The following is a 25,539-nucleotide window of genomic DNA, read 5'->3' on the forward strand; positions in this document are numbered from 1 at the left end:
AACGGAGAATGGTATTAGCTATGAAGCAACGGGCCCATAGGGCCTATCTCGGAGCCAATGCAGAAGCTTTGTCTACAACGGAGTGCTTAGGTTAGCATAGATATACTGAAAAGAGCGAGCCACTGCAGCCGAGAGAATGATTTGGTGATCTTTGTCCGAAAGGAGATGGAGCAAAAGAACAAAGGAAATATAAGTAGCCTCTGAAAAACATAAGCCATAGTATCCATTGGCAGATGGAAAAAGTGCAAGAGCCTTAACAGCGACCTGAAAAATCACATAGCCCAATCAATGCGGACAGCTCGCAACATGGAAATGAGGCTAAATCGACCCCTAACTCTGTATAATATCAAGAGAGATTATGAAGAACACGGCCTTGACAGCACAGGGCCTAGTAAGCTAATGTCGAAAGTCAGGGAACCAGATGAAAAAAGAAGGAAGTTATTTTAGTGGCAGATTCCATAATTCCTTATAGTACTTTCATTTGGGCAGAAAGTATGGCCTAAAGATTAGACGTTTCACTGAGAGAAGGTTAACGAGAATACCCTTTTCAAAAACTGCAACAGGGTGAAAAAGCACAATGAGCAGTACTATCTAAAGTGGCGCAAAGATTTTGTAAAAGTGAGCAACTACATGATTCGAATCATCTCTGACCATGGCTGTCTTATACATATCTTTATCGAATGGAAAAAGCGTTAAGTAGGTTGTGCATCAAGTACAACACTCGCATATGCGGCTCCATGGCCTACGCACTGGAGCACTATATGCGGTTCGAGGGAGAAAAGCAAAAGTTTAAAGCAACTAAGATGCCCATTTAAAACCGACGCTCATGTGAAGTGCATGCTTAACATGCTTAAGAAGATGAGTGAAGAGAACTGGATCGCAATATCTAAGTGTATGACGAAGATAATGAAAACACTCAAAAAAAATGAGAACAAGCAAAACACAGACGAAGAAGAGTATTCTTGAAACCTGAACTGAATAAAAAGGTGGACCCAGTTGGGGTCAACATAGTTAATAAAAATAAGCACCGATCCAGAACTAGGAGCAGAGGAACGTAAATTTAGTGGGTACTGATGGAGCTAGTAAATGCTGGCTAAAATATTACACTACGGTGGAATGTGTCTAGATGCGAAGCCCGGCGTCCTTGAACGAGCTTTCCACATTGATTTCTTAAAAAAAAGACAGCGTAACCCACAGAATGTACCCTAAAAGTTCAATTGTGAATAAAAACAATGACTTTAAGGTGCTAATCAATATATTATCTTTTTTCAGCAAATAAACATTCTAAATTAATGCTTGATAGATTTAATAAGATATATCGGTTCGTTCATCTGAAGCCGCTAATTGAAAAATACAAGAATGTACAGAACTTGCTGTAAGGTCCTGTGAATGTACCCGGTGTTTTTTTTTTACTTTTCCCGCACTAATATTAACGGAAATCTATTCAATCCCGTAGTATTTACCTTTTAGTTGTAATTTATGCTACTCCAAGAAATAAGAATTTAGGCGTATATATTGTGTGTTATGGTAGCACATGACGGAGATCAGATTGCGTATGAAATCCCAATAAATTAAATAGCTTATATTACAAAAAATATGAAACAATTTATACTCAACATTATTTATTAAATCGATATACAGCGGTGCATTACCGCTTAATTAAAAATAGCTCTCACACTTTATTACATGGCTTGTCATAGTAACGCCGCCGACATTAGTTATTAGACCCTTGCTTGTACAAATACTTCCACCTTTCAAGGGTTATACCAATCTAGAAAGAGTAACGAACAGCTAAGAACAATAAGGGAAAATAAAATTGCTACACGAAGGCCTGCGTGGCTCTGCATCGCCTGACGGAGTTGCTCGTTAGCGCCTTTTACATTCTCGGTCGCAGCAAACATAGTGCTAGCGATTCTTTTCACATCGTCCTCTTGTTCAATTACTTTCTCCGTGAATTCCTTTTGCAGTTCAGAGATCTCCGCCACTCGGCCCTCTATCTGCTTCACTTGTTCCGCCATCGAATTGAGCTCGTCGTACAAACGTGTGTTTTCCTGTTCAAGCATCTGTAAACATCAAGGTGTGACAGAAGATAGAACTGAAATCGTTTAAAATACCAACTACTACTAAAAAATAGTAACCGTAGAGTTTGATAGCTATACAAATAAGGGTTTAGTCAAAAGAAGATCACGTTTAATGGTACACCATTTAATAAATACCATAGGCACACAAAGAACCGTCTAATATAACAATCCATGGAAATTCTAAAAAGATGTATCGAGGCGGACGAAACGGGTAAAATACTATCTTTAAAATCCTAGCAAATAACTGTCACTGTTGGACTGTCATTGGTACCTCTCAAATTGCTCAATGAATAGAAAAGTTAATAGGCAAAACTTTTCTCACGTTTTTAGTAACTGAAAAAAAGTGCAGTCTGCCTTATTTTCTTTGGAAATGAGGATCAGCATGCAGCGTCTAGTATATATAAATTTTGCGATAGAAATACACATCAAAGATATTAGGAGCGCTTAAATGAACACGTATTAATGCAAACAAACCTGGACATCCTCCGAAGTGATTCTGACAGAACGAAACTCATTAAGTGCGTTTTGCTCGTCATTAGGATATGATGTCTCCGTATCAGTGAGGTCACAGGGTTCTTTGAAAACAACTTTAGTTTCAGGACTATCCGTATCGTGACTTACTCTCTTAGAAAAAGTTTTGCTCAGTTCTTCGTAGGCACTTTCTATTTCATTACTTCCTTCTACTGCTGTTCCTGCCAATTTTTTAACAAGATGATTTCCTGTCAATGAGCCAAACGCGCGCATTTTGCTATCTCGTTTCATTCGAAGCGATCGTTGCTCGGACCAGATTCTTCCAACAAATCGAAGGTAGCCTTCAGTCATTGCTATTACGAATGTTTGATGTTCAGCCTGCTGAGGAGTAGTTGCCGATGTATTGATCTCCTTACGGAGTTGGGCAATTATTTGTTTATATTTTACTATAAACTTCTGGGTGACCTGGTCGATTTCTTCACGCTCGATGTCACTCATCTTTGAAACATTGTACATAATAAAATGTTGATCGATATAATCCTTGCGATGAGCTAAAAGGAATGACTTCATCTTTGAAATAGCCCCTATGATATCTTTGACATTTTTATTAAAGCGTGTTTCACGCTGGTCCCGAGGCGTTGACCGATTAAGATGGCTATCATTGTTGTTGTCAAGCGCTTTGCTTCGAGAGCGTAGGGTTTTTACAAGTGACTTAAAGTTTAGTGTTAAATCCATTATATTAGCAAAGAAATATAGTATATGTATGTATATATAGTATTTGAGAATCACATTATACTACTCTTTTAACAGAAACATGCATATGGAAAATCAGTTCAGCTGATTGCACCATTCCATTTGCAGAGTGTGATTCCTTTGAAGCTTCGCAACAACGGCCTTTTATACATATATCTCATCGTCATTTTATACGAGACATCTAAAACGTGTAATTTACATCAATGACAGTAACACGTAATTTTTTTTGATCATGACACTGTTCTCCTCTTCTCACTGTTCTCACTATGATGTGTATGTATGGACTTCGTGTTCGAATGTAAACAACAGGTGGGCAGACGATCTTTATAGCACGAAATTTAAAAACGCTGTCAAGACACTTAATGATAATGTATCTGAATTATGTGCCATGTAGCGAAATGTAGACAGTGAACGAGCGCCATTAGACGTCTTGTCCTAATTTCGTTTGTATCGAATTGTCTGCGAGTCAAATGAGTGGAACAAGACCTGATATAAATATTTAATTAATAAAATTGGGTTTTTCTGTAACATCTGCTCTAGGCGATTGTTCCCTTTTAATCATTATTTAGATGCATACTAGGTGTATAAATCTAAATTACTTGGTACTCCCACGTGTTTATCCGCGAACAAAATGCTGCTTCCACACATTGCTAGTTTGAGCCCGTCTTCATAAAAAATTCTGTATGTTTGATAAAAGTCATCATTTTCAATGCACAGAATTATACGTGCAGGTTTAAATACTTATCACCGCTTTAAAATTCTACATATATTTTAGACTAAATTTTAAAACGATGATAGGTGCAATGGTAAAATAAAGCTAGGGGAGTTTCTAAATGTATTTTTCAAGGAGACGAGTTAATGGTCTGGTTCGCCTACATGAACCACTGACCCACAACGTAGCATATTCAAGGCACTAACTTTGTCTTAAATTAAATTTTTGTCTGAAACCCTCGATCACAACTGCTAGGACAGAATGGGCGAAGTACTAGCTATTTTGGTCATTAATAATAATGATAATAACCTGTGTGAACTTTTTAAATTTCGAGGCTTTGAGTTTTGTGTTATTATCATTTAACTCTTTCTTAACGCCTATGCATTTCCCGCAAAATCACTGGCGTATATCTTGAAGGGAAATGGAAAGGCAATCCAGTAAGCGATTATGGTATATATTGTTAAAAATGAGTTGAGTTTGGTTTAACTTGTATATTTTTTGCAGACAACAAGTCTCCTATCGGAGAAATCTGTAAAAAGGCTGCATTTATAGGATTATAGGATTTGTATGGAAGGATAGTCAAACCGAGTCAGCCAGTGTGCTTATGCTCGAATTTCCTCAGAGATAACTCCCTCGAACTGTAAATAAACTATATAAAAGATCGGATCTTATTCCTAAATAATTCAGCTCATTTTCTTAACCAATACTATTCCTGTATAATACATACAAAGACGTATTTAGTTGATTTAATGCTATATTTATTATGTGATAACAAAAACCAGGCATATACAGAATACCAATACATAATCGTTCCCTTCAAACGTATGTATTATTGTTCGAATACAAAAGAACTGTTGCAATTAGTGTAGGCTTTTAATTTTATTAATTTAGGAGTAAATCCAAAAACGTAAAGATTTTTTAAAACATTGCTTTAATCATATATGAATTGCGAAGGCCAAGCTTAGACGAACGTAAAGAAAGGACAAAATGGCTGGCCGGGATTTTAATAAATTTATTTAATTTGCTTCAAGCAAATGTTTTTATACATTAAGGTAGTGTCCCTTAACCATTTTGAACAGTGGTTTCTTTCTTAATATTGAGTTCATATTTTACAATATTACCAGTCCCCCTAGCAAACAATACCGGCCGTTATTCTACTTCGTCTCACAGATCGGACCAGACGAACCCATTAAAAACATAATGATGCGTCGAAAACACGAAATTACTGATACTTTCGTAAGTCCTGTCAGTCTCAGTAATCATTATGCTAGCGTTGTTTTGCAGCAAAAGTAATAAAGCACACCTTACCACATTCAAAGAAATCGAGACGGCTTTATAAATTAATTCGTTAGCAGTGCGTCAGAACAAACCTAGGACTTAGCCTAAGCAATGTTCGTGTATTTATTATTGGTTAAAAAATACAACTGAAGGGGCGTCTCTGTGGGTTGATGGAAAAATCGAAAACAATGAATTAGATTATAGAGAAATACATGAAACAAAAATTCGACACTTACTGACTTATTAATGTTTTACTCATGCTTAAACTCTCGGCTGAAATCGCATTCACAAATCCAACGAAAATTTCTTGCATAGTTATATAAATTATAAGTTGACGATTTGCAAGGTGTAAAAGAAAACAGTTAATTTGAGTTTGATACGCTACAATATTCTCTGTACATTAAATGGTGAACTAGTTTAAAATTCTTTCTCTATGAAATGCATACGCTCACCATCCCTAAGCGGAACTAGTCTATGTCGGTTTTTATCATTATTATATTAGATTGAGATAGGAAACTTGTAGTTAAGCTAATAATGGTTTATTTGTGCAGCTGCCTTTACAAAAATCATTTGCTTCCAGCACCAACAACAGTGTAGGAAATCGCGCAGATAAATAGGCCTCTGGTCCTAAAACGAATAATGACTAATATTTTTGCTTTATTTGATTACTAAAATTTCTGCTTTTCAGCAATTTCATTTTGTCAATCAGTTGTTCCTTAATCACAATTCTGTTCGCCGAGTATTCCTTGAAACGCTTTGTAGGATCCTGGGTGTCCTCAAAGACCTATGTTTTGGCAGCCAACCTGTAGCTGTCATTGATTCCGTTAGCCTCCTCGCGACCGCTGATTATTTTGAAGGTTGAACTAAAAAAAAAGTAATTCATACTCAGTCACATCACTCTCTAAAACACATATAGATATTTAATATTATCGGAGTCCTACTAAGTCCGTTGCTTTGCTCGTTCTTCAAAAAATAGTCTTAGGTAATGGAGGAGCGGCTCGTCTACCTAGAACCGTCGTGACTACCTTTTTAGCCCTTTGGTATGTTCGAGTATGGGCGAAAACCGGAGAATTGAGTTCGAAAGAAAATGATAAGCTATAATGAGATTGTTTGTTAATCTTTTTTCATGTCATCGTTTTTTCATTTTGAAAAAAATTTATATAGATATACGGCCTACGAGATACGCTGCACGTATCAAACCTCGCCAGTTATCAAATGCGCCGGTTTAAAATGGTACATTTCCTCGTAGAAAAATATTTCGAGCTCTATGATGAATCTCGATCTCGATGACTGGCAATGATATCTGCGGCGCTGATAACGACCTTTGCGGATAGAGACTCCAAAATTTCGTTAAAGAAGCAGGAGAATTCTTGGCGTATGAAAACAAGTTGTTCCGGTGCGCTTGTATGCAGTGGGATACGGCGAGCACTAGCAGTATAGGTGCCTCATCAGCCCAGCTATGTCCGCCAGGAGGCAGCGCGTACTGTTGGGGTATGATCAGCTTCAGTTTTTTTTACATGCGGTGAAGATTAGGAATGTGAAAAGGGTTTTTGAAGAAAAGCGGGCGGGCAGCCTTTTGGGTAATGCGTTCTATTCCAAGAAGGCACTCATGCATATGGTACATTTGAAATAGTACAATCGGACTGCTTCCGGCTAACGAAATGATCTTTAACTGATATTGTAAAAAGCAAAAACATCAAATGCAATCCTTACTTCGAAATGGTTACATACTGAAATAAAGTTCTTCGTACACATCTTTGGCCGAGATGTCGGATCTTGCCGATTAAACAGTCCCAACTTGGCTACATCAGAGGATTTTTCAGATCAGGGAGAGTTTTCCCTGCTGAATCTTTTTATAAAAAAAACATATATATATGTATATATGTCAATGAAGCATGTGTGCCGTTGTATGAAGCGACGGCACTGAAAAAGCTACCACAAAATAGTAAACAGGAGAGAGCTATAAATTACCCATATGTTTAATCTTTCTTGCTAAAATCATTCCGGTTGTCGTGTTACGGCTGCTGTTCCCATCGTCTACCACAGCTATTTTGTTGAAATGGCGTTCGTTTCTGGAATGCCGATGTCTGCAATATTAAATTATTTTAAGAAGCACGTTCAAATATAAAAGAATATTAGTATTTGTCAAACGTTCAAAATCAACTATTAGGCACAGTTTTACTATGTAGTTCTTTCATTTATTCAATTTGATTGTATCTTGTGGTTGCTGTGTGTACAATGCTGCCCTGTGGGGACTGAAAAATAGGTTCCGAACCGCGTCCATTAAGACAGTATATCTGCTTTTGTGGCCTAACCAGTCGAACCTTTCCGATGTTGACGTTTCCTGTGAAGCAGGACGATTGCAACTTATTTCTGGTATATAGAGTGCTTCTGTCAATCAAAGTTGACACCCATCGATTTATCTCTTTTCAAGGTTACATAGTTCGTCTCTAACCCATCCACTATTAACCACAGAACCGCCTTTACTATAGTGGTCGCGGTTAGTATTCAGCCAGTTGATGGTACATCACTACTGTGTCGATGCGAAACAAAACAGCGAAGAATCGCGACAAAATTTAGGCAGCCTTTACCCAGTTCTATTTAAATGACTCTTGTCTTGAATGACTCAGATGACTAACTTATTTTGCGCGTTCCGATATTTCTATTTGAGGTAAAGGCTCTTTTTAAAACTACGAAGTGCGGCGCCTCAGGACCCAGGTGGAAGCGTTAATCAGTAAAGGTGTACTAAGCAGAGAAGTACGTAAGGCTAGGATAGAGATCAGAGTTTTGTTAGGATAGCTGTAATATTTGGGGGTTCGTCCTGAATTTCTTTTCGTGGTTCTCTTCGTACATGCTCGCTTCGTCTGGGTGACGTAAATACCTCAAATACGTTTCTTCATGGAGACACCAGAGGTGTTTCAACGGACCCTTTGAAGGGCCATCAAAGAATGATTTTCCAAGGGGCCATCTTTTGATCAGGTTCGGCTTCATGATTGGTGGTGGATTGATTAAACATTGCTTTTTGTTCCTGTTTTTATTATGTCAAAGGCTATTTTTTAGTCGATACTGTCGTCAAGCGCACAATCAAGAAATATTTAATGCATCGGATGAAATGACGAACAACGTGTTTACCTGCTCCGTATATATGCTAGATTTGTTGGCGTATGGACGTAGGTATAATAGAAAATAGGCTAACACATCCTTTTAAAAAAAACTTTTAATCTGCTTGTTTTGGTCTATGGCTCAACCGCAATGATTATCTTTTTTACTCGATGGGTAACTCCAAAGAATCTTGTACAGGGTAACCATGTGAAACCAAATGTTAAATGTTATCAACAGTACGAGTCTGCTTTCAAGAACCGACTTGAATATCAAGCGTTAACCTTAAAAATAAAAAAAAAAAACAAATTTGAGATAAGCTATCCTCATATTCCTGACGTATTTGGTCGCATTATCGTGTAGCAAGTGATTCAGCTCTTAAATTAACTTGATTTTGTGTCACTTGTTCTTAAATAATACCGATCCCTTTATTAGTTAATTGAGATACAACACTCCGCCATAAAAGGTGTGGCGCTATTGAAAGCGTCCAGGGTAGGACCTTCGAAAAACTTTTTCCCGTGGTATCTTAAAAAATAACATATTTGCTTGCTAAGACATTTCGTTTCATGCAGGAAGCCAGCCGCCTGATGCAATACTTAATGGCGATGCCGGACGTAAAATTCGAAATGTTTGCTTTAAGATATTTCCATATATACTAGGCATATGTATATTCCATACACCCAAATCAAAATCATGCAGTCTCTTATGCCCGAGACTAACACGACAGGCTGCACCAAAGAACGCCTAAGCCCGTTTTGGAAATCGAATTCTGTGTGGCGGTAGTCACACACAGTAATTTTTGTCTAATGCGTCATTAAGTTCTTTTAGCTAATTGATTTCAACAGAATTCAGGCTAGTATTAAGCAGGCGTTCTAGTTTAGGCCAATAATAAGCAACACAATTATTTTTAGACCAGCTGAGCTGAGATGTAGAGCAATAGAAATATACTTGTTAATCAAAGACACTAGCACTTTGACTGTTTTTGCCTGCAATTAAAGGGTATCTCGGTTTTCAGTGATTTAATCACTGTCCAAGTTAAAGGAACTTTTCCCGACAACCAATGTAGCGTTGAGCTTTTATTACACGATTGTAAAGCAAACTAAAGCAGTTTCTTAAAAAATTAGAGACAACTATACTGAGAAATTAAGAAGTTATGAAATCAAACAAAGGATACATTAGTAATGCCTGCCATTCAACATGCAAAACACATTAAAAAGATTGAGTTTATCTTCCTACTAAAAATACATATAATCAAATAATAATTAGTGACCAACGCATAGGTACAAGTTTAGGTACCTATTTCTAAGGCGCTTATAATTAAAATTCGCAATATAAAATTTTTTCCATATATTTACCAATTGTGGTTGCCAATGTTGAAGGTCTAGAGAGCATCGAGAATAATTTTTCATTAGGAGTAGTAAAAGTGGAAAATGAAATAGTGGAAGACCGTTCAATCATTGAAATGAAAGCAGATTCATCAGATTAGGCCTTAAGCCAGCGGTAACTAACAACAGGTAACACAGCTAAGACTACCAAGTTGTAAATATTGCACATACATCTTTCTTCAATATCGGTCGGATCTTCTGAGAGTATATCGTCATCATTGTTGCCGCCGGTTGTATTATAGTTGTCCCTGGAGTAGATGAACTGGCCGTATTGTTGGCCGTATCACGTTTTCGGCGTCCTGCCAATTTCAGCTTTTTATCTTCCGAAAAGTCAAGGTCACCTTCGACACTCTTCTCATACCGACGGGTCTCTCGTACTGGAGTAGTTCTAACAGGTATGACAACACGACGAAGACACGCAGATGACCAATCATTCTCTCTGCTTAATTATCCTGCCTTCTAGAAAATCCTACCATAAATACGTTGCATATTTCTTTGCTAATTAGATTCGGAAACTGCTTGCGCTAAGCTAACATTTTATTCGCATTTAATATTTTCTGCACAATCTTATGTTCATTTTGACATAATGACAGGTATTCGCTAGAGTAGGTAGTTAACAAACCCTAATGAAGTGTTGGTTTGTGAAAAATTCTGCACGAACTCTCCACATTTTCGAGAGAGACACACGATATTAAAGTGAATTGAAAAATGTTGGTCAGCTAAGGACAAAATCAATATATAATTGAGTAATTTGTCTAATATGAATGCTGTTTATTATATCTGAAAGAAAACTTGACAAAAATCACTAAATAATAATTCCAGTGTTTCAGTTATTTTTTACTCTAAACTGCGAAATTTAGGCATTTAGCATGAAAGAGGATACGTGTCACATAACTATTAACTACTTAATTAATAACTACTGGCTGCAATCAATAATTATTATAATTCTAGATAGACTGGCAATATGAGTTAATCGAAGAGACATTATGTCAATTAAGTTTCATTAAGTCAGTAAAGCTTTGATAATTTGACAGATCGTTCTAATTTAACAAACCCAGGCGGATGTTGATGGAGATTTTGTCGCAGTCTTTCTTCCCTAAGTCCTTCTTCTAATCGCCTCACTTGGCTAACTTCATTGTAGTCATCGTCGAAGAATACCCGAGGTTCCGTAAATCTCCCTTCGTCGGATGTTGGGTCAGCTGCAGCAAGAACAACTGGCTGTACTAACTATTATAGATCGATTCCAGACAAAGTTTTATACATATGATGTTAGCTCTATGAATTTACTCGAAATTGAATGATATAACAATCTTGTTGGGATTTTGCCTTAGTGGCCGCAAGCTTAACCTCGTTTTGTCCGGCTGTATTGTATGCGATGTTTGGCCGGTAGTCGGGTTGAAATGATGGATTCAAGCCGTAGGCCGTAGAGTAGACAGAGCCTGGATAAATAGGGCTTCTTCTGGTTGTGTAGGTACGGCTTGATGCAAACTGTAATGGCTTTCTTGACAAAAATGTAGCAGCTGTTAGGGCATGACCTCCAATGAGGTGTCCATCTTGGATGTGGGTTTGGGGTTGTACATAAAGTTGTAACAGTCCGAGGGGAACCAGTAACAACATTGCGGATGATGGTTTGTTACGCATGTATGATCTATAAAAAAGGTCAAAAGCAAAATGGAAGCGACGCCTGTGATTTATAGAGCGTACAATTTTTAAATAGTCATAGATAAACACTAGATATCAAGACTACTATAATAATTGTAATTGAACATGATTAAGATACCTTATAATTTGCCTACGTAACATAAATTACCAATAGAAACAAAGGAGGCGTAAAAAGTTGTTTTTCAAAGACGTCGAAATGAAACATCTAACAAATATAAAAATAACTGGTTCATTTTAATTAACTGCCCTTTGCTCTCACCTTTCAGCATGACAACGTGTTGTTATAACGTTGTATTAATGAAAAAATAATATTGTGATGAATATGTTTTAGAACGAAAACAACTGGTTCGAAAATAAGTTCGAAAATAAAACATAAATCGAGTTAATGCAACGAATAAACAAAAGATCGTTCAGCGCGTACTGCAAGAAGCATATATCCTACATTTTTAAATGGCCCTAATTTAGAAAAGTATTTTCGCGGTACTTTGTTCTTGAGATGCATTTCTACTATTCTAGAATCTAAACCCGTTCGGACGGATACTGTCACTCAGGCGAGTTGAGCTGAGTCATGAAGAATCACAAAATTCAACATCTAGCTTGCATGACTATGGGCTTCATCTTGCAAACCTAGCGGCAAAAACAACTTGCCATAGAAATGATCTATTTTGTAAAGGATTTACTACTTGAAGCATCGTTAACTGGTTTAGATGTTACGGGAGGAAGATTTGGAACAATATCGAAGGTAGGTCTTGTAGGTCGAAATAGTTCCCCGAAGTATTGAAAGCTGTTGTGTAAGCTGACCTATCTCAAGATTCACGGCTGTCGGTACATACCTTTGGTGCATGTAAAGATATCGTACTTGTGCACCTCGGGTCAACTATTGGGGCGATGGATTTTGACAAATGGGTACCCCATCGTCTGCACTATACTCGAAAACGTAGACGCAGAGATTGTTGCTCCTCTTTGTTCACGCGTTTCAATGACAATGATTCACCTTCGAATCGAGCTGTGGCTTGTGTTGAAGAATAAATTTTCTATGATTATGGCAGATGGTTATATAAGTGGTTTGACGGAGATGAAATGACGATACATCACTCCACAGCAAACGAGCAGATACAAAAGCTGATGGTGTCTGTTAGGTTTTCTAATGCACGTATCGTCAACTATAGGTTCATTAGTCCTAGTTGGTCAATTATGGATGAAATGTACTGTCAGCAGTCGGAGAAAATGGTGGTATTATTAAACTCCGCAATCTATAGCTAAGATTAGTGAACAGAGATAAACCACACATATTGTGCCACAATGCTCAGCTCCGCAGCGCGAGAATCGCACTAACAAAAACATAGAATATAGGGTTGATGGCTTTTTGCCGTGCACCTTACTTATCAACAATTGTTACTACATTTTTTCTTAAATCTCAACATTTTTTTGATAGAATAATTGTTGAGCATAATGTCGAAGTTGCATATAAAACTTTTCGGACCCTCGTGCCCAAAACTTCTAAATCAGATCAACCAAAAAGTAGAAAGTCATAAATAACAAAAAAAAAAGACTTATAAAGTGCAGCTCTTAGTATATTTCACTTCATAGTAAACGGCCCAATCATCCTAATTCCAAAAAATAACTGTAAATATATTTCGTGTAGTAAAGCAACTTGATAAACGGAGGCTTTTGTTTGAAATAAGAAAGGCGTAACGAGTTATATAAACATGTATAATTAGTAGGACGACTTTTTATTCAAGTGAAAGGGTCGGACATACCTCGCACTTTTTCCTAGACACTGCAGTCCGCTAACTTCCAATAACATTGGTTGAAGTCTAAAATAAGAGAATCACAATCTTTGGACAACCAGTACATAATAATTATTATATCTAATAATGATAATAATAATAAGAAGAAGAAGAAGAAGAATTATTATTATAATTATTGAACTATGCAATCAATGCAAACGACTTGCTTCTAATTTAGTAGGTATTTTATACTGTCTTCTATCTGAGGAGCTTTTCTCTCTTTGGTAGGTTTATTTGTAAACTATTTAACGCACTGATGAATTTTTGCTCCATTAAAGTCTCTATTTAAGAAATTTACATCAATGACGTAGGCTGATTTTCGGGTCTCAGTAAATATAGCTAATAGGCATAATTGTTTAGTGATGCTTTTATGAATTTTTTAGTGATTTCTAATAGCTAATCCAAGTCAAAAAATGAATCTATAGTTTGGCAGAAAACTGCACAAAACATCAAAGCGCTTGAAAAGCGTATTTCCTATGCTATTGACAATTTTCTTTTTTTCAGGAAAAAGGTAACTTGACGGTTCCTATTAGACTGCAATTAAAAACTCCAAGGAACACGATACTTTCGGAGAAGCTCTTACTGGAAGTCTTTATAATACGGGGTAACCCGTATCTCGATGGGACGTACTTGTTTATATATGATTAAAACTTTCTTTGACAGGTATGTTCTACTTTTGCAAAAAAACCTGTCCAAATCTCAAGCTGTCTGGCGTTGTCCTGATCGTGATGTTTTTGAAAAAAATTCCGATATTGTCGGTTGTAACCATTCATAAAATATATAATCCATGCATCACCTAATATGTATTAGTCTGGACGTAAAGTAACGTTTTTTAAACATTTCGTATTTTCGTTATTCCTTTCTTGTTTATTTACTTATGTTTACAGTTTAATAACGCGCTTTCTCTATTTGTGCGATAATCTCGTTGTGTAATGATTCAATAGGTTATATCTCGAGTCTGCGCTGCAAGTATAGCTGTTTCTAGCATTTGACACGTATTTCACTTCATTTTTTGTCAAGGTAAAAAGCAGCTGGATAGCAATACCATATATGATGTGTATGTCATACCTAAGAAGACTGTTCAAAGCGGAACACAAGGAACTTCTGAATTGGCCGAGAGATCGACTGGATAATAAACATCTTAGATTAATGGGATTTTATCAGGAATTGGAAATTCAGATACGCTATAAACACTAAAAAGGTAAATAAAGGAGGCAGTTTCATTTTTTCTCATTGTGCTTCGCCAATACCGATATGTAGATACAGAAGCAACAGCCCAAAACAAAACTGCTACCTAGAATTATCTCTACGTTGCGTTGCATGAAACGCAAAATAGGATAAATAAGTGAAAGAGTTACGCTTAAGCCCAGAGTTAAGCTAGATTTCTATATGATAAAAAATTTTTTTACTTAGACCGGAAGAGGCGGAAGAAATTCGAGAAAAACAAGATATGTGAAAATATGTTTGTATATGGCGTCGTTGCATCGAACAAACGAACTTGAAAATTTTGGCAAGATCGAATGCATAAATTGGTGGATGACAGGAGATCATGAAGAATGAGGCCGACAGAATAATAAGTGCTTTTATTGCTAGAACTGAGATGAAACTCTATCTTTTTTTGTTAATTTGATCGATCTAATACGTAAGAGAAACGTAGGCACACACCGACGTTTATTTTAGATTTATGCTAACTCGTTAACTAACTAACTAGCTTACTGACTTGCTACTTAGTGTCCAGTTTCGAATCAGTCGCGTTAGATCTTCTGTTCGTTTTGCAATAAACCCTAATAACCCTGAGACACTACGTTGTCGAGCTTCGTCTTCAAATGAACAAGGCCACGAAAGAGGTAATGAAGTTGAAAAGGAGTAAGGCTTGCTAACAGTGCTTCGTTTCGTCCGAAAGAAATGACCCTGAAATGTGTCAACTCGTTTACGTATTTCAGCTTGACGCCAACAACAATTGGGAGATTTCCTGCTGATCATATAAAGCAAGGAATTAGAATTGCAATGGTCGCAGCTGTCACGATCGAAATCCGCAAAAATGATCAACCAAAACAGATGTTAAATTACCTAGTTTGAAGATTACACTGACCGCCACATACGAAATCCCAAGATTTTCTAGAAAGGGCTAAGCGTCCGAGATTTAATGAGCTAGAACAAAAGAAAAGCGGCATTTTTAAAATTGGTACAGGCCTTCACGTAGCAACTCACAGCCGCCTACTTTTCTGTAATGATGCAAACATTAGAATACGAATTTATTGATAAATACATGTCGATGTCTACTATACGGGCAGAGCTGTAAGCCGCTCATTCCTGCCATCCAGCGACAACGCTGAGCAAGTCCGGTTTGATGTTCATTTAGTGACACTCGGGCGTTCATCTAAGATTCAAGATCTAAGAAATTTTTTTAACGACAAAAATCCAAATTAGTTAAAGTAGATTCTTTTTTTTCAATTCCAGCTGAAATTGATGATAGATGGGAATAAAACGAAGGTATAATGTCATATCACAACACGGATCGCAGTGAACGGTTTCCATACTCAAACGCAAGGATGCCATTCTCACTTAATGCAATTTATATCTGTAGAGACTATTGGATCGATGAATTGTTCCGGCCACTGTAATTTTTATGTTTGGAGTTTTTCATTAGCATTGCCGTTACGCATAATTCCATCAGATAGCTGGCCCCAGTACGAAACGAAGTCTATCTCTGCCCGGGTTCGTACCTACAGCATTATGTGCCTCTAAGGTTAGCAGGCAAATACATCACCCACGAATTTATCACGGAGCCTGGCCAGTGTAGCCTACCCAGCCTATACAGTCCAATAGCCTGTTAGAGGTGTTCATGCATGCACGCAATCAGACCTTAGAGCAACAATAACATATGTTGTATATCTTTTACTTCTAAAACATATTGTATATTTACACAAAGAGTATGAAATAAATGAAATGATGGTATCCATCATACGTGTCCTGCGATATTTAAACTTTAAACTTCACTTCTTTTCAGCTAAAGATCTATGAAGTTACCGTTTTTACGAGCTTTATATAACTTGATAAATATGAAATAGTCAAAAATGATCGAATTTATATTTATCGCATTTGAAACATATAAGATGCCAATTACTTATAAAATCTTATACATATAGCCCTTCTAAGTCAGCTAAATGAGAGATGCGAGACCTCGGGTATTGTGCCGGATATTGTAACAGAAATTCTTGGTACCTCTTCACCGTCATGATAAGAAAGCCTGGACGAAATCCCACACATCCCGATCTTCAACTGTAATAATCCAAATGCAGACATGCACTCTAAAATTACGGAGAGGGGAAAATATTGCATAACTTCTCTTGCACTTGTCGTAATGGCGTTCTCAGCGATTAGTTTTCAATAAACATGTGCTCAAAATCAGCTTGTTTTAGGTGTAGGACTTGCCGCTATTAAAACTGAGACCATGGTGGGTCCTGCTAGACTGTTAATTTTATCAACAGACCTATGAAGCACACAACCATTTGTTAGTCCCAATAATACTTGCTCTTAATAAGAATTTTTTTTTTAATTTTTATTTTTCAGGCCCACGCCAAGATTTGAACCACCGTGGCTGCGTGTTTGTGAGTTAATCGTTGGCATGTAAAGATACTCAGACAGGTGCACATTAGTCATTTATGCCATACTGCTTTTTGAAAAAATTTCAAGAGGCAACATATGGTTTCAGTTCCAATTGTGTTTAGCTTTGATAATGTTGATGTTCTGCTATCTCATGATTAGAAAGTTTTATACCTAATATATGCGACTATATTTTTAAAAAAGAAGAATGTATTAAAATATGTTTTACCTTATTTAAAATGTTAATTTATGTACGTTTCGTTTACTGATCTTAATCCATTTTGCGAGAATGATCCTTAGAACCTAGGAAGTCTATATCAGTAAAATCAGCTTAACATAAGGATTTAAATTTTATGCAAGTCCAATTAGAGTGATGGTGAGAATTACAACAATCGAATAATAAAGAGATGAAAACCTGAATCGCACGACAGTCCGTTATTCTTTGTCATACAGTATTTTTTTCGTGCAAAAGTAAGCGGCAAACTGAAACCCGCGTTTGGGGTAGCTTGTCAAGTAAAAAGGTCTAAGATTTAAGGGTTTCTTTCACTAGCCAGGTATGATCATTTCCATGCAAAAATGAAAACTCGCCGCAAGTACCCGCCAACGACGCTCGTTAAGGCTGCGATACATTTTTCCAATATATGTAATACGATTCTAGAAATAGACGGACCGTAGTTTAAAGATGAATGCAGACGTCACGTATGTAACGAATGCTCAGATATCAACATTTACTACTCTGAATCGATGCCTGTAAATGTATGTATAAAGTTCAATGGAGAATAGTGCTTATATATAAAGAGATACAATACAATTGTTAACTTAAATGGAGCCCCTATGTATTTTGCTTTGTTGATTGAAGCCTGAATGAGTAGGTCGTCTGCAGCAATAATTGCCGCTAGCGCTGCATTCAGTTATCTATCTACAAGTAGGCCTGTATTGTGCTTCGTAAAAGTAGCTTGGTGCTATCTCAGCTTGTGACGAACAAGCTCAGGAAATAATGTTTGCGCTGTCTGATAATGAATCATGGTTACTGTGCGGTTCAGGCAACGACAGCAGCAGCTAAATGAATCAACAGCGATTGGCACTGAATCAGTGTTTATTACTGCATTTTATGTCACGGGAGCGGGACACGGCGCCAGCGTACGGGAGCAGCTTTGAAAACGACGATAATAACAGCAACAACTACCAAAGCAGTTAACAAATATCGACAGAAATCGCGAGGACAGTTGCATCTGGAAGCAGCAGCGAGTCCTTTGCTCGCGTCGAAGGAACCAACAATCAATGAGCAAGAGGCAGACGACAAGGCCAACATCAATAAACGGCAACGAAGGTAAATGCGTAACGATAGACATATAGATATGGGAGACAGACGCAGAGATCATTATCAGCAGAAACCTTTGACACCGCTGTCACAACCCACACTGTAGACCATAGATGATATTATGTGTCACAGATAAAATCATAATAATAGTAATAGTACTAAAGCGAAACATTAAATATCCTTTTTATGTACAACTACAACGACTATGTTATCCTTCGTATGCCCAGTCACCTGTAGTAGTTACTCTAATATAAGCGTTCCTGTTTTGCACTAATTAGTGACATTTAGTTAAATTCATCAGGCAATTAGTCCTTAATAGAATTCAAAAAACTTCCTAAGTACTGGTGCAGATACTTATCTCGGCGCTTACCTATGAATAACAGGTACATTGACAGGATAAGGACGTCAACACTTCGCAGTAAAATATTGAGCTGCTCTGGAGCAACGATTTCATTTTCTGGTGCCGTTACTTGTGTTTGATCTTACCTGAACGGTTAACCAGTTATACGTTATATACGTTCTGTTTATATACGTGGCCTGTAAACAGTCCACTTTGCAAATATTCTGCGTTTTGAGATACTGCAAGGCGTCATTGAAAACGTTTGTTCCGTTGATCAATTGTAATTTGTATTATTGTTTAATGCCATCCCTCTGTCATCCCGTTTGAATTACTTACTGCGTAGTATATCCGCGTTGCGTATTTTAGGACATTATATACGCTGACTCCGTAACGAAATGTTTTGTCCTCTATCATTTATCCAAGAGACAGGATGAAGCAGTACTTAGAGAACATGGGCCACATCAGCGTATCCTACACATGATCATCACATGTTCCTGTTAAATGCACGAATATGATTTTAAATGTGCTTCCTATAAACGCACTATATCGGGAGAATCAGATTAGGACCACAAAATGACATACTCGAAAAATTTTTTCATACTCCGTTCTCACTCGTACTTTTCCCTCTTTAGTGTGTTCTCCTTTCTCCTGGCCAAGTCGAGTTTTCAGCCCTCGGTGGGCAGAAACGAAGCGAAGCAACGATTAGCTGAGCGAGGACAGCTTTTGTCCTCTTCGACTTTATTCTTCTTCTGTCGAAACTTCTTTGATTCGTCACCGAATTGTCGAGTTATCATCGTAGGGAGGGAACGGGGCGAGGGGAGGGGTCAGGGAGAGTCTACACGGGACAAATGCGTCGCACTCGCGGATACGTTTCACGTGTTGTTGGTGCCGTAATCGAAGACACATTGCCTCCCCATCGAAAAGTGACCATCATCACTACGACTTCGACAACATAATGGAAACGTCGCGGAAGGAGACCGGTACCATGCCGCAATGTCCAAGCCCGGCAGAGCAAAAAATCGAACGGATGCTAAGAGGAAGTAAGTAGGTACTAATAACAACAATAATGCCTGTTGCAACGGTGACGACTACCACTGCTATTTCTACTGCGCGGTAAACCGCGTGTCTATATATATATATATAATAGAATACATTTTTGGTTGCCTTCCGCCATCCCGTGGCTAAAGGCCCACGAATAATCTTCGTCCTCGCCCATAAGAAGGTGGGTGAAAAGTATGCCCCGGATATCTTCTTACCAATTGGGGCGAGCGGTTGTTACTTTGCGCCTGATACTGGATCAAAACGCCACTCCCTGGGGGGGGATCAGGATGGAGAGAGGAGGCGATTAGGGAACAGTTTCGAAGCAGCTAAAGGATGAACCTCAGCTTGGACAACCGCTGTTCAATATCATGTCCATGTTACAAGGTAATTAAGCATATGTGATGACGCTGACACAAATGATTAAAAAGAAGATGTCTGACCCAATTTAATATAACAAAATGTACCTATTTAGCTTCTAACTTAAAGTTTTTGTATCGTTTAGAAAAACATTTCCATTAATACTGCATCAATTTTTTCAAGTTGAAGACGCAGGAAATTTTCCTGTATACTTACCCAATCCGCATTTTGGAATCATAGTCGAATTTTGTAAAATGGAAAAAAGCAATGCAGAATAGCCAAGTTGAAAAATCAGACCAACAGGAATTAGTCCATTTGTATCTAGAATTTTATTAACGTGTTTTCGGTTATTATACATTCAAATCCAAAAGTAGTTCTGGGACCGCGCATTAATTACCTAGCCGCACTAATAATCCTGTTTTCAGCCTGCTATTTTACTCAACACACTAGTCTAAGTTTACCAACTTACGACGTCACCTTATAAACGTTAAAGAAATGCCGATCCAATTAGGTTGAAAAAGTTATCTTGCAAGTATTGACGTAACTCTTCATTATAAGAACATCACTATAATATACAGCTGTGTCCCTTTCCTTTTCTCGGTCGGCCAGAGCTTTGTTTTAAATACAGGCGTATATTACTGAACTACGCTGGCAATTGAACCAGCAAGATAGAAAACAAACGAAGCAGTCTAGCTCAGGTACCGTCGGTAAACTAAATGTCCTACGAACGAAGCCGGCTGACGACACCTGATCTGCTACCATGGACGCGTCTGCTTGCTTGATATGAAACATCGCCTAATTTTGGCTGCCCGTTAGCATTCTAGTTGGAAAGGGGTCCGGGCCACACGTATCTTCATGAACGAAGAGAAGCGAAGCATGCTGTAGGAGGTCTAGGCAACGGATCGTTGGTTGTTCCAACAACGATTAATTCATGATAGTGTGTTATGGCTATGATGTGCACTGATACAATATAAATAAAAGAAATTGGCAGTGGAACTAGAATTTTAGACATCATCGTGGCTTACCCAGCGTCAAGATGAGACTGTTTGAGAGTTCGGTGAACGAAAAAAAACAGCAGTCGACCAGATCGTACTTACCAATGCTGGTTTACGGTAGATGTTTGTCAAGCAGCTACAATGCAGTACAATATCAATTTTTTTTTTTTTTTTTTTATCTAAGAACTTTCTACCATGTCAGTAGTAATACTGCTTTAAATCATTATCATGGAAGATACGTCATGGTGTAAGATTATCCTTCGTCTGTTTTAAATTATATCACATTAATTATAAAGCAGTTTGAAGTTAATTAGGCCTACGGTAGCGTGCGCTCAATGCAGCTTATGAACAAATCTTTTTACAGGTACGCTTTACTTGTGAGGCACAGCCACTGACATGGCAGAGTTCGAACAAGCCATTCATGGCTATTGTCAAGCAATCCGATACGGTAGCACCATGTCAACTTTCCAATAGATGCAATTTTTTCAGAAATTTATATATATCTTCAACTCAATTTTTTTCTTAATCTACAAATGGGGTCATCAAAGAGAATGGATAAGCAGGTGTTAGTACATCAATCTCTTAATACATTATTATTCGATATGGAATGGTATATACGAGAAGACTTTACTAAACTGCATATCAAGCGATAACTTTCTTTGACGACGCATGTACAGCAGGCCGCAAGCTACATTTATGACTGTACCGATCCATTAAGGAAACCCTATAATAGAGTAACTGATAATATAAATACAAGTCTCGGAATCCAGATGGCAGTGGTTACACTTTATGTTCAATAAATGACCAAATTCAGGCTTTTGTTGAAAAATCTGAGGATTTCTGACCAAAATTTGCTTACAAGTAATGCACCGGCTGACACATCCATTTTGTCCATACAGGGAGATAAAAGAAAAATAGTTATTATAAGTTCTACGCATCATAATTAGGTCTCGCCGAAGATTATTTTGCCGACGATTCTTAACATACACTGCTTTGAAAGATATTAGACACTTCACACGCTTGCGCGTTGTCGACTGTAGAAATGTCCAACAACTAATGGCGCAATTTAAATGCAGCAATATACGGAAATTGTGTTGCATGACAAGCAGCCACTTTACACTTGCAACACAGTAGAATGGAAAAACATCAATTTGTTATAGTTCAAACATGATCAACTGGTGTAAAGCTGCTCCCTCTATTTCGAGTTTTACATCCGGTATTGCCGTTATCCATTTTATCAGATGGCTGGTTCTGAGCACATAACGAAGTGTGTCTATGCTCGGGTTAGAAGATAAACCACAACGTGTCCCTTAGATTAGCCGGCAAGCACACTAGCCACTAAGTTACCGCGTGGACCACATTGAATTGAGCTGCTGAAAGCCCAGAAAAGGTAGATCTCATCGTGGTGCTGATTTTTATCGGTGTTCAAATTCTCGCGCTCTGTGATGTTCATTGATATGAGCCCTTAGATTATTGTTATTGTTTAATGTGCTGTTGCGTACCCGATCGTATCAGTATTAGACAGGTGCTCAACACAACTTTTTGGCTCCAGACAACCATTATTCGAATTTTAAGATGATGTACTGAAAACCAGATGGCTATGCCAGTTTTCGAAACGGCACCGCTCTAAATTCTAGTTCTATTGAAATTTCAAATAGAGAGTAAATTCCTGTTTGCTTATAAAGTGTCATTTTGCCTTATTTGATTGCAGTTTAAGTTAGCTTCGATTTATGTTAACCCCATTTTTCTCAGGATAGAGTTCCCTCACACAGAAAAATTATTATAACTTAAACAAGTGTTCTCTGACTAAGTTTCAGGAGGGTACAAAAAAGTGGTTAAAACAAACGTTTTTTCTAGCCATGTTTTGGGATAATATTTCCACATACAAAGAATGTCTTGATTTACACTTTCGAATTCTATATTAATCGAAATCGCTCTAAAGTAAAAAGCAAAAGTACACGGTACCTCTAGCTATCGTCCAGGTTAAATTTTAGAGGTCTGATATTAAAGGGGATGAAATCGAACCCTAACTTATTCCTCAAGCCTTCATAATAAAAGGCATCTCTAAATGCTCAGAAAATCAGAAAGTATTTATATTTTAAACAATTTGCTTATATAAAGGTAAATAATCTTTGTTACGAACAATCTTTTAAATTGATGACCATTGGGAAAACGCAACAATTAGTAATAAATGGTATATGCCCTTGGAGAATTTACCTGTTTTTTTATGATAAAATACTACGTAATTTTGGTTACGAGCCTTCAATTAATCAAAAATTAATCTTCGGAACTTTTTAACTTCTACATAAACCTTCTCGACTAATATGTTTTATTTGACTTAAAATTTGATATTCTTGTTCCATGAAGTATTCTGCATTTGTTGTATTGACTACATTTTGGTTGAGGTCGTTTTCAAATCGAAAAAATAAACAAATTCATACTCGACATTGCTGTTGTTTACGGAAAATAGAGACTTTTTTGAGACATAGGATTGCATAAGAGATTTAAAGCATGGGTACAACAGCATCAGGTAGCGTTTGCCGAAAGTTGCTTCAACGTTCTGCAATTTATAATCTCTATATAAACCATAAGCCATGCCGCGAACGGCCGCAAATGGCCGATGGCAGTTAATTATAGGCTAATAAACTTAAAGCAGGGAGTATGTAAACTAAGATGCTTGGGAAATAGTGCAATTAAAAACCCATGTAACATCCTTACGCCTGTTTCTCGTGCTTGATGACCATGTATACTAGTAAAGCTAAACTAAAACGTTTGATTAATATCATATAAACTGCTATACTCCATATGTGCAAGTTACATATGGTAATCCCCATCGTTCTCGCAATCGTACATTTGTAGGTGGGCGTATTGGTTAAAAATGAGATGTATTTTTTTCTGGAAATGACTTTTAGTGAAAAATACCACAACTGATGATATGAAGAATAAAGAGCTGATTTAGAAACAGCGTATTTTGCTCTTCATTTCTTTTTGACAAAAACTATCTGCTTTGTATTGCAATATGCGTGTTTTGGCGCACGACGTGGCCACATTGGTCCTATTCTAGCACCTTGATGCAATGCCCTGACAGAGGGAGTAGCGGAGAGTCCGCTATAAGAATCTTTTGTCACCCGATGCTGTAACTATAATCAGCTGTAAAAAACAGTAAAAAAAAAAATGAGATCATTATATGACCACATTTTCTCATTGTTTATTTCTGTGGCCTTTCAGAAAGTGTAACGATAACCTGCCGTATATATAGCAATATGCGTAATTTTTCGGTATCAAGAATGGAGTGCTTTGAACCAAAAGTTGGCCATTGTCTATCTTCAGTAATATTCGATCCCACCAGCTATTGATTACTTTGAATAGGGCCCTGTGCTGAGTTATTGACGGTACAGCCTATAGGTTGTTTGTTTACTTCATCCAAAAAAATGTAGCTCGATATACTACACCGCTTGTAACGATCAGTAATGATGTTTTACGTTAGAAAAGACCAGAAGAAGCATTCTACATATATGAATTGAGTGAGCTTCATAAACGTGTCGTTAAACTCTAGGGCTGAAGTTTAATTGTTTGAGGAGCGCGGATCCATCCTTGATTCTGGAACCATGTTTGAACCATCCTTACACCTGGTCCATTGCAAGAACTTTGTCAAACAAGGTGTCATGAGTATCATTCCTCAGGCACTGGTGCTCACTCCAAAAACTCAATTCTAATTTGGCCATTGTGAATATAGTGGAATGAAAGTAGAATAGTCTGATGTCTGCTACTTTTACATAACGAAACGAGAGCTGTAACAAACAAACACTGTACAAAACATAACAAATGAATGAATTGCTGAACGAGAAGTTGGCTTTTCATTAGGATGACATTATTTTTGTACACAGCTTGCGGTGCATTAAATAAATTACCGAAATTTGGCGAAACGTCTTGTTCTATACGTCATGTAGCTTGTACTCCGTCGCTGTTTCGCTGATCGCAGGATGTATTTAAAAAAGAAACATTCGACTCTTTTGATAGTATAATAGTGCATAAACCGAAGTTACCTTTACTTGTCACGAAAACGTTACGCAACGATTACTCAAAATAACAATGAAATCAATGCATCATTTGATATAGGAATGTGGAAGGTAAATTTCTCTTATTTAAGGAAAGGGTGATATGTACTGTCTTTATTTATTAAAGCACACACAGAGATGTATTTAAAATGTTTAATAATAATAGCACTATTCAACTCTTGGTAGTTATGCTTCTTAAATTTGAATTGAAGCATCGGCTGTTATACTTTTCGGAGAAACTGCTTTCTGTCTGGCGACGTTACCCAACCGGACCACGTTGCCGTCTCAACGTCAACAGTGATCCCGATGGGCTTAGCCGAAAAGACACAGTCAATGATTTTGTCCTATAGGGAACAACAAAAAATAGAGCGGAAATTAGAACTGAGCTGAGTGCAATTGTTTCAAACGAACGTTTTTGACCAGATCAAATGAACCAAATAATCGTATTATGCTTTATTATTGCCTGTTTTAGATTAAAAATTAGCTTGACATGGACAAAAAAAAATCCGAATATATCTTCCGGAGACAAGGCTTCTATTATAAATTAAAAAAAGATGTTCGAAACACAAGTAGGCAAACGTAAGATCTAT

General features: G+C 37.4%; 2 protein-coding genes and 1 long non-coding RNA gene across 8 annotated transcripts; 1 reads left to right on the top strand and 2 right to left on the bottom strand.

Annotated features, from left to right (window-relative positions):
* Window positions 1-1,605: 1,605 nt before the first annotated feature.
* On the bottom strand, window positions 1,606-3,596 carry Syx18 (syntaxin 18). The gene is made up of 2 exons (XM_022797239.2): window positions 2,556-3,596; window positions 1,606-2,063 (listed from the first exon to the last, which is right to left on the bottom strand). The coding sequence occupies exons 1-2, from the start codon at window positions 3,285-3,287 to the stop codon at window positions 1,755-1,757; spliced, it is 1,041 nt and encodes a 346-aa protein (XP_022652974.1). The 5' UTR covers window positions 3,288-3,596; the 3' UTR covers window positions 1,606-1,754.
* A 2,222-nt stretch (window positions 3,597-5,818) lies between these two features.
* On the bottom strand, window positions 5,819-19,267 carry LOC111247810 (uncharacterized). Of its 6 annotated transcripts, XM_086982399.1 has the most exons (8): window positions 19,117-19,266; window positions 18,835-18,992; window positions 18,529-18,644; window positions 11,127-11,427; window positions 10,834-11,006; window positions 9,951-10,167; window positions 7,267-7,382; window positions 5,819-6,158 (listed from the first exon to the last, which is right to left on the bottom strand). In XM_086982399.1, exons 4-7 carry the CDS (start codon window positions 11,418-11,420, stop codon window positions 7,311-7,313), a joined length of 756 nt encoding a protein of 251 aa, XP_086838525.1. In that variant the 5' UTR covers window positions 11,421-11,427; window positions 18,529-18,644; window positions 18,835-18,992; window positions 19,117-19,266; the 3' UTR covers window positions 5,819-6,158; window positions 7,267-7,310. The 6 variants fall into 6 exon arrangements, with proteins under 6 accessions (XP_086838525.1, XP_022654960.1, XP_022654962.1 ...); XM_022799225.2 differs by lacking the exon at window positions 18,529-18,644 and having other exon boundaries at window positions 19,117-19,265; XM_022799227.2 differs by lacking the exon at window positions 18,529-18,644 and having other exon boundaries at window positions 18,835-18,969; window positions 19,117-19,250.
* A 162-nt stretch (window positions 19,268-19,429) lies between these two features.
* Window positions 19,430-25,176, top strand: LOC147757185 (uncharacterized). The gene is made up of 3 exons (XR_015322913.1): window positions 19,430-19,538; window positions 19,686-22,281; window positions 24,120-25,176. It is a non-coding gene; the product is annotated as an uncharacterized LOC147757185 (long non-coding RNA).
* The last annotated feature ends 363 nt before the right edge of the window (window positions 25,177-25,539 follow it).

This window comes from Varroa destructor, unplaced genomic scaffold (assembly GCF_002443255.2).
Source record: "Varroa destructor unplaced genomic scaffold, Vdes_3.0 BEIS01000003.1, whole genome shotgun sequence".
Taxonomy (NCBI): Eukaryota; Metazoa; Arthropoda; class Arachnida; order Mesostigmata; family Varroidae; genus Varroa; species Varroa destructor.